The sequence below is a fragment of the Carassius carassius genome, chromosome 32, assembly GCF_963082965.1.
Source record: "Carassius carassius chromosome 32, fCarCar2.1, whole genome shotgun sequence".
NCBI classification, from domain to species: domain Eukaryota; kingdom Metazoa; phylum Chordata; class Actinopteri; order Cypriniformes; family Cyprinidae; genus Carassius; species Carassius carassius.
In genome coordinates this window covers 22,192,090-22,210,013 of record NC_081786.1, presented here as the reverse complement: position 1 = coordinate 22,210,013, position 17,924 = coordinate 22,192,090, and the positions used below count along the sequence as shown (strand labels likewise).

At 37.3% G+C, this 17,924-nt stretch overlaps 2 protein-coding genes across 2 annotated transcripts in view; both read left to right on the top strand.

Annotated features, from left to right (window-relative positions):
• The window catches only part of LOC132113009 (kinectin-like), a 121,181-nt gene that overhangs the window by 67,946 nt on the left and 35,311 nt on the right, over positions 1 to 17,924 (top strand). The window lies entirely within an intron of this gene.
• tmem260 (transmembrane protein 260) overlaps positions 11,164 to 17,924 on the top strand; it is a 34,398-nt gene continuing 27,637 nt past the window's right edge. Inside the window, exons 1-2 of the mRNA XM_059520774.1 lie at positions 11,164 to 11,741; positions 16,070 to 16,101. Coding sequence (XP_059376757.1) covers positions 11,636 to 11,741; positions 16,070 to 16,101 — 138 coding nt within the window. The 5' untranslated portion in view covers positions 11,164 to 11,635. The remainder of the gene's footprint in view (positions 11,742 to 16,069; positions 16,102 to 17,924) is intronic.

Genomic DNA, 17,924 nt, shown 5'->3' with positions numbered 1-17,924 from the left:
GAAGCTTTTTTGTCCTCTATTAATTTGTTCAAACTAATTCAGTGACTTGAATGCACCTCTTCTAAAACTGTCCTGATATCATAAAAAGTCAGAATAAAATTATTGAAAAGAAATTATTAAATATTATAAAATATATCAAAAAAAGTTTATAATATATTATACACAAAGTCATGTGGTCCAACCAATATTTAGAGAGCAAACAAAAAAAGGAAATTATATCATAGAAAAGACCCTGCAAGGTCAAGAAGTCTCAGAAATATCAGACAATATGACCTTTTATGATAAGACCAGATTAGTTAAGGTTATAAAATTTCATGTGGTGTGACACTTTAAAAAACATTATATATTGATTTACTATAAAAAAAATACCTTGAAAATTTTTTTTTTTAAATGTAGGCCTATGTGAACTCCAATGTATTAAATGTGTAAATATATATATATATATATATATATATATATATATATATACTTTTTTATTTACTGGGTACACCACAGAACATGTCATTGAATTTAACTTTTGGAAACCATATGTGACCCTGGGGCACAAAGTAGCATTTCTAAAAAATAGCCAAATATACATTCTATGGGTCAAAATTATAGATTTTTCTTTTAAGCCAAAAATCATTAGGAAATTAAGTAAAGATCATGTTCCATGAAGATGTTTTGTAAATTTCCTATCATAAATATATCAAAACCTAATTCTTGATTAGTAATATGCATTGCTAAGATCTTCATTCGGACAACTTTAAAGGTGATTTTATTTTATTTTTTTGCACCCTCAGATTCCAGATTTTCAAATGGCTTTTTTTATCTTAATATGGTCCAATCCTAACAATGCAAAGCTTGTTTATTCAGCTTTCATATGATATATGAATCCCTGTATTTTATTTTATTACCTTTATGACTGGTTTTGTGGTCCAAGGTCACATTTAAAAGCTTGTTAAAACCAAAACGATGAATAAAAAGAGTACAAGGCACACGTTTTAGATTGTTCTTTATCATGGACGCATATTGATACTTTTGGATACACTAGCTACATGATCAGTCCTGACCACATGAGGTCTTCTGTGAAGCAGAAAAATATCCCGAGGGAACGCTAATGGAGTTTCTATCATAATTTGGAACCAATCCTAAATGGGATAAAACAAGAATCCTCTCAGAATCAAATATGATCCTATTGGATGAACTGAAAATCCTAGTTTTCCATTTATTTTGTCAGAATGTCACTGTATGCGACAGGAAGCTGGTTTGACCCATGAGCTTCCAGATTGTGACAGATTCCTTCAGGGGGTTTTAAGGGCTAGTGGCGGGTGTCTCGGTAAGGAAGGTGTTGACTGTTAAACTCTCTTACTCCTGCGGGGGGAAACAGGTCCAAGCATGCTTCGTCTCTCTGTTCTCTCTGTCCAGCGACCCGGTGAACTGGCAAAGCGATGTGTGCCACAGGTGACTGGAGGCTGGATGCCAAAGTATCAATAGGACACTACATTCGGCGGGTTTGGTGTACTTGATATTCACCTCTTTCCCCCAGCGCGAGACCCCGAGAGATGATATGCAGATCATCGCCTGTAAATACGAGATAGTACACGCGCGCACGCGAACACAACAAGGCGCGCGTTTGTTTCCCCCGCGCTCCTAATTTAGTAAACTTGGCAGTCGTTTTTAATCTCCCGGCAAATTGAAGCGGTAGGGGATCGTGGCAAGTGTTGGATGCATGTTATTAATTCCTCGCTATTTCTGTCTAGCGCAATTAGTCACTGTTTGCCGCTGAAAATGTCCCACTAATTATCTATGGCCTGTAACCGGAGCTTCGCTCGTGGCTACTGTCTGAAGGCTCTGGTCCGCATTCAGTGTCCTCACCTCTGAGAATGCTTGACGCTTTTAAAATGTCTCTTTTATTGCGTTTTAACGCGTAATCTTTGCCTCGGTGTGAAAGAACGGCACGAGTCGTCTCAGTTTGTCTTCTGTTGTCATCCTGGATTGTTCACGAGCCGAAGGCGCAGAAGTCGCGTGCACCGCTGTTTCAGTAAAAACCCCTGTGACGTCAGATTAAAGGTCTGAACATAATAACAGTGTTTTCATCTGTCATAGGAGCTGTTCCAGGTCATCTGAAAAAACTGAAGGTGAGACTGGGGCTTGCTGTGAGTCCAGTTGCAGAAATGCTTGTTTTCTTTATTATATCCTCGCTATGTTATTATGTCACTTCCTGGAGGCCCCCAACAATGCACATCTCTCATTTGTCTGACACACCCAATTCAGGTCTTGGAGTCTCTACTAATGAGCTGATGATTTGAAACACTTCTTTAGAGGAATATAAAGTGGTGGCCAAAATAATACACTAGTATTTTCATGTGGTTTATGTTTAAACGCACCTGCAAAGCTACAGTACTGTTAAAAGTTTTAGGCACACAGTAAAAATGCTGTAAAATGAGGATGCTGTCAAAAAAGAATGTCATAATACATTTTCTTTATAAAGTAACCTTCACTACAATAAATCAACATTTGGTGTTGTCATCCTTTGTGTTTAAAACAGCTTTTGCCCTAGAAGCACTTGTGCATAGCTTTTCGGGTAGTTTTCCAGGTGGGTTTCTTGAAGCTTCTTGGAGATGCTGTCACAGTTCTTCTGGATTGAGTCTGTCTCTGTTCTGTTTTTTCATGTTATTCCAGACAGACAGACTGATGATGATGAAGAGATCAGATCTGCTGTCAGACAAAAATCTCACTGGATTATTATTACAATTCATGGCAAAATGAATGTTTGGAAATGTAAACTGATATTTCCTACTGACACACTACAGCAAAAGATAGAAATAACTGACTTAAAAACCATTTTTTTGCTGGTAAAAATACTAGTGTTCTAATAATTTTGGCCACCACTGTAGATTTAACCAAAATATGTTCAGGTCAAATTGTCTAGGCCTGTTGTAAAAAATGTTGTAATTTTAAATGATTAATTAAAATAAAAATTATATAAAATAAAAAATATTACATTTTTCCTTTGGCTGAATAGTTTTGTGTTTCATAATTGCTTTACAGATTTAATGTGGCTGAAAACACAATAATTAATTGTGCAATAGTGTTGTGAAAAGTATTTTGGTCACACTTTAGTTTACGGGACCGATTCTCACTAAACATCTGATGAGTTGTTTATTAATAGTTATTAAGGTGGTTGTTAAGTTTAGGTCCTGGGTCAGGTTAAGGGATCTAAAATATGTTCATGCAGAATAAGCTTATAATATGTGCTTTATAAGTACTAATAAACAGCCAATATCCTAGTAATATGCATGCTAATAATAAGCAACTAGTTAATAGTGAGAATTGGTCCCTAAACTAAAGTGTTACCAATATTTTACATGCATGAACATCACTTGATATCCTTAATAATATACTGACCAAGCGTGTTTTCAATTTTATCTCAACAATACCAATTCAAATTTGGGTGAATTGCTTCTGCAAACCCATATTTTGATCTTTTACATCTATTTATACAGTTTCTTCCTTTCTTGTCCAATGATAAAACAAGCAGTTAGTCAGAATGGCAGTGTATTTATAGGACTAGGGCTCAAACACAGCACTGAGTCCCTCGTCATCCCCCTCCTCGCTTCCTCTCTCTCTCTAATTCGCAGCTCTATGGCAGCAGTGGCACGCTCAGCTCCACAAGAGGACAAATGACTTTAATTACAGAGTAATTGCCGAGCGTTGTGTTAATTAAATCTTGATCAGTTTAAGTAACTGGATTGCTCCCACATCGAGCCCATGCTGTTATGTGCTGTCTCACTCTCCCTCGTGCACATCTTCAGTCTCACACACACACACACACACACACACGCACACACACGCACACACACGCACACACACGCACACACACGCACACACACACACACACACACACACACACACACACACACACACACACACACACACACACACACACACCTCCAACCTGGCAGCTTCTCCTCTACGTGTCTCTGTAACACAGCTCAAACCATTTTGGTGTTTCATTCTTTTCTTGAAGTCATAACCACTTCATTTATCTCCATCTTTTTGGTTGGATTGCATCAAAATTGGTTAAAACTCAGCTAATAATAAATTAGGATTCATAAACTAAAAACATATATATATATATATATATATATATATATATATATATATATATTTTTTTTTTTTTACAGCAGTTATTAATCCAGATGAATGTTATTTCAAAAATATGCTATTATTCAATATACACAACCTTTTGAAAGTTTGAGAAGCATTTTTCATGTTTTTGAAAGAAGTTTCTAATGCTCACCACGGTTGCATTCATTCTTCAAACATGTAGTAAAAACTAATATAATTGGAATTGAAAATAACGGTTTTCTACTGTTATCTATTTTAAAATATTATTTATTGCTGTGATGACAAAGCTGAATTTTCGGCATGGTTACTTCGGTGTCACATGATACTTCACAAATCATTCTAATATGCTGATTTAGTGCTCAAGAAACATTTCTGATTATTATATGTTGAAAACAATTATGTTGCTTATTTTTAGGAGGGAAAAGCATTAACAATGGAAAAAAAGAACAACTTAAAAATCTCTAAATTGTATATATCTTCACAATACACTCTTATTTTAATACTTTCTCAATTAAGAAACCCTATTTTTTCCCCCCTGTAGGGTTTATTAAAGGGTTTGTTGCAATCGGCTGCAGGTCATTTGCGAAAATGCCATAACAAACATGATAGAAGCAGAATCAAGACTGTGGCATCTACTGCAATTTCAGATACATGCATTATCTTTAGGTTCCTGTTGCTTTGGCCAAATTGAATCCTCTTATTTTAATTGGCCGCCGTTAGGTGTTCTGCTCGAGGCATTTCCAAGCAGCCCTTGCTTTTGTTGTGTCTTATTCTCCAGGACCCACCAACGAATATTAATCACAATTGTCCTAATCTCTGGGATTTTAATTGGAGTGCTTTGTAAACCACAAGGAGGTAAACAGAAGACAAAGGTGGCCTAAACGCACCTTGAATAGTTTGGTGTGCGCAAGGATCGACTTTTTTGTTTCGTGTTGGCTTTCGAGAAACCGAAATCCCAATAAACTATATATAATCACATGCTTGTCTCAGAGATTGTAAAAAGCTTGTCTGATAGAGCTGTATGTTAATAAAATAGGTTGTAGTAACACAGTACACACTACATGAGAGACGTATTGCATTTACCACTGCAATTAATCGGTTTCAGACCGAATCCTTTCATTGCTTTGCATATTTGTGTAGCTAACACAGAGGATCATGGGATTTCTCTCTACAGATTTTAAAGGGCTTTATTGAAAATCCACTTGTTTGCTAGGCTCTTGGGTTTAGATTAAAACAGACTGTCAGTGTACAGTAAGTAAGCAGATAGTAAGCAACAGGCTGGAGCTGAAACATATTGCAATGAGTGGCGGGTTTATCTGTGATTTAGGAAAACCTAATCCAGTTTTCACTGATGCACTGAGTGATTGAATTTATGTGCAGATATTTATATGTGATGTGTTACCATTTAGCATGATGGATTTGCTCTTCAAATACTGTGGTTTTCTGGTGTCTTCTCTGCACTGGCTGTAGTCAGCAGGCATTTCCCTAAAAAAAAAATCGTACGTGTAATACTTGGCATAGTAACACTTACTACTCATACAGCTACTGGTGTACCTGTGCAATACCCTGTTCTCATATTTCTTCCTTAATTCTCTTGTTTTTAATAATATTTCACTCACTACAGTACACACAGTATCTGCTACATTTGCACTACAGCTATTTTGCACATTTGGTATATATGACTGTTTACATTTGCACTGTTTATATTTTCTGTATCATTGTTTACATTTTGCTTTGTATGTATGTGTGCACATCAGTGTGAGAGCAAATAATTGTGTTGTACAGCTGTACAATGACAATAAAAAGCTATTCTATTCTATTTGTATTTTGTTGTTGACAACTAAATAAGGTGAATACTTAATTTTTATTTCAATATTAATGATATAATAAAGTAATAAAACCAACACACACACACACACAATTTAGAGATGTAAGTTAAAGGGGAAAACTAAATAAGGGAAAAATATAACCGCATTGTTTACTAGTTACCAACGTTTACCTTGACAAAGGCTATTTGTTTTGCCAAAACAATTTTTTTTACTTTGTATTAATGATATAAATCCTTTACATAATTTGTATACACTCTGTGCTTGTGTAACATAGGGGATTTATAATTTTTTGTTAACATTTTTGGGTGGTATTTTTCTGTATCTTTATCCTGTTAATATTGTAAATGAAGAAAAATGACTCATACTTGCATTAAACCGGGAAAACAAACCTCTGAACTTCCAGAACAGCAGATTTATCCGTTACAGATTAATGCAGAATTAAGACGCACCAGGAATTACCCAGATTAACCTGTCAAAGACAAAAAAAGACTAAGCCTTCTCCTTTAACATTTCAACCCAAATGAATAATTCTCACATTCCTTACATTTGAATTGTATGAATACTGCACTCTAATCGACTCTTAGTTTTTATCCTCTCTCTATAAATACATCTAGCATACATTTAGTTCTGCAAATGGCTGGTAAAGTATCTACTATTTTTTTAGGGATGTGCACGGATAGTCGAACATTCGAATATTCGTTCTGCTCTAATTATTCGATAAATAAAAATGATATTCGAATTTCGCAAAAAAAAAAAAAGTTCACAATAAAACCTAATTTGGTCACTTTCTGTGATTCTCCACGCCATATTTGAAGGTGTATGCAAGCAAAAAATAATTAATGAATGATTAAGGGGCCATTCACATATCGCGCCTAAGGCGTGGAAAAGGCTATGCGCTCCGCCTTCTCCTTCTTTCCAAAGCGCTCGGGCAGAAGCGCTCCTGAGGCGACGCGTTCTCTCAATGAAGACGTGGAAATTTCAGCAAAGGATAAATGGATTTGCAGCACAAAAAAAATCGCTTTCAGTAGCTCTGCTACTAAATTTATTTCACAATGGCAATTCATATACAGCTATGATCAGCTGTTCCTTCATCTTGGCTGAGCTTTCAACGTTGTTACGGGAAAGGATGAAGCTGAATGTTTAGTTCTTGTCACATGACCTGCGGTGCGCTTGCGGCATTCTGAAAGTTGAGATGTTTTTAACTCGATGCAGTGCGGACGCGCCTGGAAAAAACGGGACCACGTCGCACCGCGTGCGCATCGCCACCGCGTCGCTTCCATTATGAGCGCGCATACCGCGAGCCTGCATTGGAAATAACGAACTTGAGCATGCAAAAGACGCGATATGTGAACGCCCCCTAAAAGAACTGCGGTCTTCTACAGTACTTCAAATATGCCGTGGAGAATCACAGAAAGTGATCCAAGAACATTGTTGCAGCATCTCTCAAGCAACGAATAAACACCGCTAACTTGGAGAATGCAGTGAAAACTCCTCTTCTCGCGTCTGCCCTAGACCCTCGGCACAAACATCTCAGGTTCCTACAACCCGAATTCCGGAAAGGTTGGGACGTTTTTTAAATTTTAATAAAATGAAAACTAAAAGACTTTCAAATCACATGAGCCAATATTTTATTCACAATAGAACATAGATAACGTAGCAAATGTTTAAACTGAGAAAGTTTACAATTTTATGCACAAAATGAGCTCATTTCAATTTTGATTTCTGCTACAGGTCTCAAAATAGTTGGGACGGGGCATGTTTACCATGGTGTAGCATCTCCTTTTCTTTTCAAAACAGTTTGAAGTCATCTGGGCATTGAGGCTATGAGTTGCTGGAGTTTTGCTGTTGGAATTTGGTCCCATTCTTGCCTTATATAGATCTCCAGCTGCTGAAGAGTTCGTGGTCGTCTTTGACGTATTTTTCGTTTAATGATGCGCCAAATGTTCTCTATAGGTGAAAGATCTGGACTGCAGGCAGGCCAGGTTAGCACCCGGACTCTTCTACGACGAAGCCATGCTGTTGTTATAGCTGCAGTATGTGGTTTTGCATTGTCCTGCTGAAATAAACAAGGCCTTCCCTGAAATAGACGTTGTTTGGAGGGAAGCATATGTTGCTCTAAAACCTTTATATACCTTTCAGCATTCCCAGAGCCTTCCAAAACATGCAAGCTGCCCATACCGTATGCACTTATGCACCCCCATACCATCAGAGATGCTGGCTTTTGAACTGAACGCTGATAACATGCTGGATGGTCTCCCTCGTCTTTAGCCCGGAGGACACGGCGTCCGTGATTTCCAACAAGAATGTCAAATTTGGACTCGTCTGACCATAAAGCACTATTCCACTTTGAAATAGTCCATTTTAAATGAGCCTTGGCCCACAGGACACGACGGCGCTTCTGGACCATGTTCACATATGGCTTCCTTTTTGCATGATAGAGCTTTAGTTGGCATCTGCTGATGGCACGGCGGATTGTGTTTACCGACAGTGGTTTCTGAAAGTATTCCTGGGCCCATTTAGTAATGTCATTGACACAATCATGCCGATGAGTGATGCAGTGTCGTCTGAGAACCCGAAGACCACGGGCATCCAATAAAGGTCTCCGGCCTTGTCCCTTACGCACAGAGATTTCTCCAGTTTCTCTGAATCTTTTGATGATGTTATGCACTGTAGATGATGAGATTTGCAAAGCCTTTGCAATTTGACGTTGAGGAACATTGTTTTTAAAGTTTTCCACAATTATTTACGCAGTCTTTCACAGATTGGAGAGCCTCTGCCCATCTTTACTTCTGAGAGACTCTGCTTCTCTAAGACAAAGCTTTTATAGCTAATCATGTTACAGACCTGATATCAATTAACTTAATTAATCACTAGATGTTCTCCCAGCTGAATCTTTTCAAAACTGCTTGCTTTTTTAGCCATTTGTTGCCCCGTGCCAACTTTTTTGAGACCTGTAGCAGGCATTAAATTTTAAATGAGCTAATTAAGTGGATAAAAGTGTAAAATTTCTCAGTTTAAACATTTGCTACGTTATCTATGTTCTATTGTGAATAAAATATTGGCTCATGTGATTTGAAATTACTTTAGTTTTCATTTTATTACAATTTAAAAAACGTCCCAACTTTTCCGGAATTCGGGTTGTAGATGAAAACATGAGAGAAGTAAGAAAAAAAAAAACTTTTTTGAACATTATCAGAACATTTTCCTTGATGCGAGTGGTGCGGATGCAGTCGCCACGATGAAGAAGATGCAATGCCCACTCGTCGGAAAAGGCTGAGCCAGTTCTCCAGCGATGATTACACAGAATCCAGCCGAGACGAGACGAAGTTCTTTGTGGAGCCATGTATTCCACCAGATGAGGATCCCATTCAGTGGTGAAACGAAAACACGAAGCGCTTCACAAAACGTATTCGCTTAGCGCACCGTTATTTGTAAGTCCCGCCAACGTCTGTGTCGTCAGAGCATGTTTTCTCCGCGGTCGGCCTTATTGTTAACAGACTAAGGAGCCGACTTTCCCCCGATCGTGTTTACATGCCCATTTCTTAACAAGAAAATTTGAAACAATAGAAAAAAAAAGCAAAAAAGATTTGCTGACAGTTTAAAAGTTAAGTGTAAGCTACATTCTGTACAATAGCCTAATTGCTGCAGGCTGCTTTACGTTTTTTCTTTGTTCACTTTTTTTTTTTTTTTTTTGCTTTTAATCTGTACTTTTGTTTGTTTGCACGCATTGTTAAAGGTTTTCAGCTACAAAACACGATGTGTAATGTTCAAGCTTATTGTAAGCTTGTTCAAAATGACGAAAACAAATGTTGCTGAAAAATAACGTCTGACTCATTAAACTTAATTTAAATAAACGAATATTCGTTTTTGTGAGCTCAAATATTCGAATGTGATATTTGTGGAAAACGCCCATCCCTACTATTTTTACGGCTCATGTAACTGCCATCAACGTTTGTCTCTTTTATTTGGAGCCGTATTGCAAAAAAATTGATTGTAAATTGAATTATGTGCATGCAATTTCTCGCTTTGTGGCTTAGAGAGAAAACTATATACATTAAAGTCTGCTTTTGTATATTGGTTTAAGATGACAGGGGTGTGTATTATTCAGGAACATTTCCATGTTATGATTTCACGTTCATTATACATATAAGCAATTTAAAATGTTTTGAAAGAGCAATCCATCAGTTTTGCTTTGAGGAAGCTGGCTTGTGTATGTGGAGGGCAGACTGTGTATGTGTGTGTGTGTCAGGTAGGTGGTTGAACCGGTGATTAGACAGTAGGGACGGTAGTAAGGGGGGAGCGTGGAGGATTATGAACTCGGAGGTGCTGACACATCTCTGCCTCTCAGAGCTCTCAGTTTAGTCAAGGATCAGACTCACTTTAGATGGTGGAGGATTAATGATCAGTCTAGCATGACATTTTTATGAGGGTAACCTTTTCTCTCGTCAGGCTCTGAAGGGTCTCATACTACATCCACATCTCCAACTGCCACCAGAAGCACTTTTACTGCAACAAGCTGTACAGATTGTGCAGGACTAATCATTTCAGCTCTGAAGCCTGATTGAAGGCTCAGGAAAATAAAGAGAAAATAATCATTCAAGGTAGCTAATTAAAAGTGTGTGTAAGCATGCAGTCAGGGCAGATGTCTTATTTCATCTGACACTAATTCAAATAACAGACTAAAGTTTTGTCCAATGTATTTTTAATGTTTAATGATCCACATCAAGTTAACAGCTGCAATTACTGTTATTAAACTATAATAAAACAATATATATATATATATGCCTTTTTTGATAATGGTAACGATTAATAATGATTAATAGTAACAGAAACACTTTTTGTAAGAGTAGGTATATAGTTAAAAAATCATTAATCATAATAGTAGGCAGTTTACACATCACTAGATTATAATGGGATTAAAACCTAAAACAACTTGCCTACCTCACATAAAAATTAAAAAAAGATAGCAGAAAAACACTATATTAACTAGTCTACAGTTAGTTAACTTATTAGCTTTTGTCCTCGGAAAGTAAGAAAGAAAAGATTAAACACAATGAAAACGTATTTGAAAGCTTATATACAGTGTTTAATAGAGATCCCATATTTATTTGTTATGATTTAGCAATTTGAGCTATACAAAAGAACTACAGTAAATATGGTAATTTTGCCGGAAACTACGGTTACTATGGTAATTTTTTTTTAAAACCAGCACTACAACAAATCCCGCCCAACCAGGAAGTGAAATCCAGCTCTGTCCTCGAGTCCAGGCGGAAAAAGTCAAAAGATCAACAGTGCAGATGTAGCTTGAATGCAGTCAGCGAGATGTTGTCACGATTGTGTCGCAGCGAAGACTAAATCGAGTTCTGCTGCGATATTAATATCCTTCATATTTTGGTGCAAACGCCGATGTTAACAGCAACATCTGCAATGCTATCGAAATAACTGCTGCCAAAGGGATAGCGGGTAACTTTATAACTATAACGTTGTTATTTTAAAAGCTTACCTCGACGATACAGCTTCCGTTTATTGGTGTACATCCGATGATAAACATGTAAGTTATTTACCGGAATATTTTGAGGACGCGCCGTTTGCAAACTAGGCGCGCGAAACGAATGGCTCTGGAGACACGTTGAACAAACGTGAAATATGCGTAAAATTTCAAATAGCTAACACTAACTTAGAAGAGGTGTGGAATGTCGTCGGAGAGGTTGAGTTGGACCCTGACGGGAGCGACGGTGGCGTGTGTTTTGGCGGTGTATGTGGCCTCTGCTCCGCGCGCGGTGTCCGGTGGAGACTCAGGTAGGACTGCAGTCAGTCACGTGGGTCTGTGTTTGTGTCACATGCAGCCTATCACAGAACAGCATATTGTAAGATCACATACACCGTAAGTCATGAAGCTTTTGCAAATATACACTGCATGAGACCTGTTGAGTTTGTTATTAATCTTTCTGAACTCCTGACTAAATCCAGCACCGCCAGTGGGACCCAAAAAATATTTGGAACTCAAGTCACACCTGATTCATACAGTATGAACATCATATAACAACAACAGATTAGACCAAGTGATGCTTATTTTAAAGTAGGATAGCATAAGCTAAACTTTTTGTTAGACAATAGATATTGGATATTTTCTGGTTGTGAAATGTATTAAAAAAAAATATATATTTAAAAGGATCATTTACAGATGCCATTTTTATTATATTTTGGAATTATTAACTTCAGACATTATGAACTCAAGGGAAGGTTATTTACTGCTGGGTCAGACTGAAAGAGTGTCAGTCCTTCTGAAAGCTGTCAAGAGAACAGAAATACTAATCTCTCTGGAATGACGTCAGAGCATTAATCAGGAGAGAGAGAGAGATGACTACTGTACATGATGATATTAATGCTCTGCAGGATTGGAGAAAACATGAAGCGGTCTGCGTTTGTGTCCGATGTAATGAATCATGTATAATGAAATAATGTAACTGTTTAGGCAGCTTTTTTATAATTTAGCAGTTTGTGATTGATTATTATATTAAGATTTTTTTTTCTGTTTTGTTAGTCCTCCTATCCTCCCATGTAATTTCTATAAGGAACAGTTATTCAATGCTTGTAATTTGTTATAAGCAATCCCATTAATGCAAAGGTAGAGTTACTCTTGCAGACATAGTACTGCTAGGTTTTGTTTTTATTATCAGAATTAAGTAAAAAAAAAAATCATAATGGGGATGCAAATCTCCTAATATCGTAATGAAGAAAAAACTTAATTAATTGTTTCATTTTTTAAAAGAAGGTTTTATAAGAAAGTTTTCCAATGTTTTCTAACATTACAAGGTTTCATATTTTACTATTATATTTTTATAAAATGCTTGACTGACTGCATTAATATGTGAAAAAACATTTTCTCCCGAAATCATGTGGTGAAACCAAATCGCAGAATCTTGTAAAAAAAAATAATAATAATAAAATGCTGTAAATGATAGCATAAAGAGGATGCCTGCAGACTCTCATGTTTGTATAATACAAGGTCAAGAAGTTTCTTAAAATATCAAATAAAATATCTAAATTTGATATTTTAATTATTTTAAGGCATGGTTCAGGTTGTAAAATGTTCTGTGGCTCCTTAAAATCTTAATAATTCATGAATAAGTTAACTTTATAAAGTTAATAATTCATTATACTTATTTTTTTCCTTGAAAATGATAAATAGATAATAATGTTTACAGATTATTAATTTGTGAATACTCACATGTTTTCACATTGCAAGGAAAATATAGTTCAGATTATTATTTATTTTAAAGGTATAAAAAAACCACAAGAACCCAACATACATACAAAGTGCATTTGTAAGAACTTGGCACATGTGTTTTAAACTAGATTTTATAAGACTTTTGCTTCTCTTTGATGTGTACTCTTATTAACCCATAGACGCATTGCAGCACATTGTTTTTAAAAAGGTCCTCAATAACAGCCATATTCAATAATGGGGAGACAAAAATAAATGTTTTCTTCTAAGGGAGGGAGGGGGTGGGTGTGCAAACAACAAGCTGCTGTTCTGTGAGCTTTACAGCATGTGCACGGGCAGGGTGGCTTTTGGAGGCTTTTAGGGGGATGGGGGGCTGCAAGACGCTGTTTGGGGCTTACAGAGAGAGAGAAAAAAATCAGCCAACCCCTTAAGCGTGGCGTTTCGGGACATTGCAGGATGCCGGTGTGATAGCGCCAGCTGAATGCTCGGCAGAAATTCTCCAGGTCTCCGTCTCGCAGTCCTAATCCCTTTAGGTGTGCTGCGCCCTGGAGAGGCTGAGCGGGCGCCCTGCGGGACTGCTGTTGTCTAGGAATGCGAGTGTGGAAATGATGAGGATTATGGGGGGAAAAAAGACGGCTGTGGGTGCACGATGCTGTGCTATCACCGAGACACTTCGCTGTCCTGCACTCAACTGCGTTTGCGCCACTTTCCCCGCTCTGTATTGGGGTCTAGAGACAGCACTGCAGTGTGTGAATGAAATTGGGAATGTATAACAGAGAAATTTTGATTACAGGGAGATCCACATGCTTTGAAATGCGGTAGACCTGGCCTCACCGCTTGTGTATCTATTTCTATTCTAAACGAGACTGTGAAAGCAGAGAAAATTCAACCGCTGAAGTATGAGGGGTCTGCACCTTCAGATAGAGGACTTCCAACATGACAACAAAAACAGACGACCACTAGTGATACGCAGGAAGTGCCAGCTAACAATTTAAAAATTTTGTGATGCACTGAACATTTCATATTGCATCAGAGAGCACAGATTATAGGATTTTACAGTGTTTAGGCAAGTATTGCATCAGGCAGCATTGCTTAGATTTATATAACAGGCCAAAAACATTTGGGATTAGTAGGCGAAAGGACTTTTGCCCATTCATTTCTGAACTGCAGTTTAAATACAATTTATTTTTGGTTTGTAGATTTCTAGATTTAGATCAGTCCTACATTTTTGCCACCCTTAAAGCACTTTTTTCTCTCCCAAAACTCACTTTTTTTTATGTATGTCCTATAATGAGCTGGATTACACATGATTTCTAGGCCTGGAAAAGGAACGGAAATGAATAAAATGTCAAAAAGTCAATAATATACACCTTCATTTAAAAGTAGATTATAAGGCTTGATCCAAAATACAGTTATATTATTAAATAGTATTACAATTTAAAATAATAATTGTTAATAATAGTTCATTCATTGTCGTTGTTGTTGTTATTATTAATATATTTTAATCTACAGTATTTAAAAATTTCTGATGGCAAAGCTGTATTTTCAGCATCATCACTCCAGTCTTCAGTGTCACATGATCCTTCAGAAATCATTCTAATATAATATGATTTGGTGCTCAAGAAACATTCCTTATTTTTTTTTTATCAATGTTATAATAATATCAACTTATTATTTTGTGGATTTCAGATTTCATGTTTTTACATTTGTTTGTTTATTTATTTATTAGACAGTTCAAAAGAACAGTATTTACAAGAGATATAAATCTTTTGTAACTTTATAAATGCCTTTTGTCACTTTGATCAATTGAATGCATTGTTGCTGAATAAAAGTTTAATGAATTAATTACATTTATCTTTTATTTAGAAGCGCTGCTTTTTTTGTTCCGGCCTCTTTAAATGCAAATGAGCTGCTGCTCTCCACCCCCTTTTCCAGATTAGGGCTGTGCCTTTACAGGTCGTACCTGCTGAAAAAACCCATCTGTTTTGGTTCTGATGATTATAATGTTTATTGCACTGCAATTATGCGTATTAAACAATATGAGTTTAAACTTCTGATATACAGTTTTCTGAGTGTACACATCCGAAGTACACGAACAGAAAGTTAAGGGGCGGTAATATTATAATGAGATTGCTACGTCATCAAGGGAGCGAAATCTGACGCGCTCGTTTTTTCACTACCTTGCTGGAAAAAAGGCCAAAACAAAGTTACTGGGTTAACCTTTTTCACGTTTCCTTGGTTGGTAGATGCACAGGGACCTGACTAAAGCACTTAAAACCTGGAAAAGTCAGAGTTTCATGATATTTCACCTAGTTTGATATTGTTAATAAACTACCATTAATTAATACATTAACACATTTGATTTCTTACATGTATAGATATTCAATTTTAATATTTCGGATTGCCACTTGATGTGAATTCTAAGTCCTTAAGTCAAACCAGCTGAGAAAATATTTAGCCATATTTCATCTTCACCAACTGTATGCATCAATAATGTTGTGAGAGGAAACAAACTAATGTTCTTAAGATCTCAGTCACTGGAGTTTTAGAGGGAGCTTTTTGCATGCGTGTGGCTATGCGTTGAGGGACTCCGTGTACGGCACACAGCGATGGATGGGGCTCTGCGCATGCACCTTGAGTATTGGAAGAGTGAATACATTAGCCTGTGTATGTGTGCGTCTGTCTGCTCGGGGATCAGGGGAGCTGTGTGCAATGGAAGAGAATGAGCGTGTCGCTTAGGAAATGTCACACTGGGAAGATTTTGCAGGTTTTGATCCAAGCAAATTAATGCAAAACCCAGTGCAAGTATTTGATTTGGGAAAACTTTCAGGAGCGGACTTGTCTCTTAATAATAATTATTGGGTTTACATTAATTTCCCTCTCTGTTTTTCTACCACAGGAGAGCTGATCACTGCTGCTTGTGAGCTGGGGGTAAGCATTAGCTGCATTGTTTAATCAATCCACTCATTAACTCTTATAAGCATTACGGAAGTTTAATTAAGTATGGGGGGAGAAGAAAGATGATTAATTTACTTTTCAGGCCACAGGTTCTTTTATCTTCTCTTCTTTTCTGTGCACTTCTTTTTTAACTAACTTAGGACTAGAGAATGCTATAATTTGCAACCCTGTTCTTCAAATCCAATTAGACTGAATGGTTAGGCGATGGCTTTTGTAAGCTTCGCCTTATGTACGGTATAAGGCTTATTATACTCAACCCCTCTCCTTTTTGTGCATGCGTGTGTGCGCGCGTGTGTAAGCCGCAAAGAATGAACTAAATCGGGTTACCAGTTATAATAAGTTTTATTATTTAATAAAGTTTATTACGCCGCCGCGATCCTTTTAGGGAGGCTGTGGCGGTGTCACTATGCCAGTAATCCCTCCCTCTGTCCGTGTGGCCTGCCTGTCTGCAGCTCTCCCCAGGGTCAGAGGGCTCTCTTCGGGCCGCAGGCCCTCCCTTCCTGCTCCCTTGAGCAGTTGATCTTTTTTCCTTTAAACTCCTCTTCGCAGGACTGCCCCCTACCGCGTGTTCTGCCTTTTTCCGGCATGCCACACACGCTTCCAGACCCGGTGACGCCTCGGCGTGCCTTTCCACGCTGTTGGCATTTCAGCGGTGCAGGCATTTCAGCCACACACGTCACACGTCACTTGCGCAGTCACACACCTTGCTGGCACTTCCAAGTGTGCCCTTCGCGCCCCTGCCATCTGCTTACCATACTGTCTCTCTCTCTTTTTTTTGTCCTGTGTCTGTCCCCCCTCCCAGGCCTCTCTGTTCCTCTCTGCCTTGACCTCTCTTGCTTGTCTTCAAGCTGTCTGTTCATTCTGTATTAAAGACATTTAGCAGTGTTTGGGGAAGCTATGTACAGTAGCTGACTGTACTCAATTATCGCTCAGTTACAGTCAAGCCCTTTTGAAAAATATTGTTAAGCTAAGTGGCTACCAATGCTAGTGGACCAAGTTCCCAGGGGATCCATATGTAACCTTAAGGACCCCCAAATATAACAGTGAATTCTAAAATGTTCTTTCTTTCTTGCAATTTTGAGTTTGTCTTGCAAGTTCATGTTTAAGCCTTGCAATTCAGACTTTTTTTTTGGATAAATTATGCAATATAGCATTTTTTCCCTCTCAAGTCTCAGTTTATATCTCTTCCAACCCATGCCTATTTAGTGTGCAAAATTACAAAATGAATTTTTTTCCGAAATATGTTTTTGTTCATTCAATTTCCTTTTCATGTTAAATGTAGTAAATTAAGAATACATGTTTGGAAATATGGAAATATGCTTTATGATCCAGACAAAATCTTTTGTGTGCAAAATAGGCAGGTCACAAAACCCTGAGGAGAACCCTGGTGGCTAAGCAAATGATTTGACCCGCCGCCCTGCTCATTTCCATTTATTTATTTACTTTAATTAATTATTTAATTATTTATTAACTATTATTAATTGATATTATTTCACACTAGGCAACCCTTAAAATAGATATAAACTTTTAATACTCCAAATTTGTGAAATGTAAACTTTAATAAATAGTTTATAGTTCAAAACATAAAGTCAGTATAGTGATACCCCCCCCCCCCCGATAAAGCTATGTGCAAAATGCATTTATGTTGCAATTATATTTTGTTTCCTAAAATTCTTTTTTTCATCCTAGAGCTCTTTTAAGGGGCCACAAACCCTAATTTGTAATCCCCTGAACTAGACAATCGATCTAGTTTCTCCTGGGTATGTTTTTATTTGTCAATAATATATAGTTAAGTG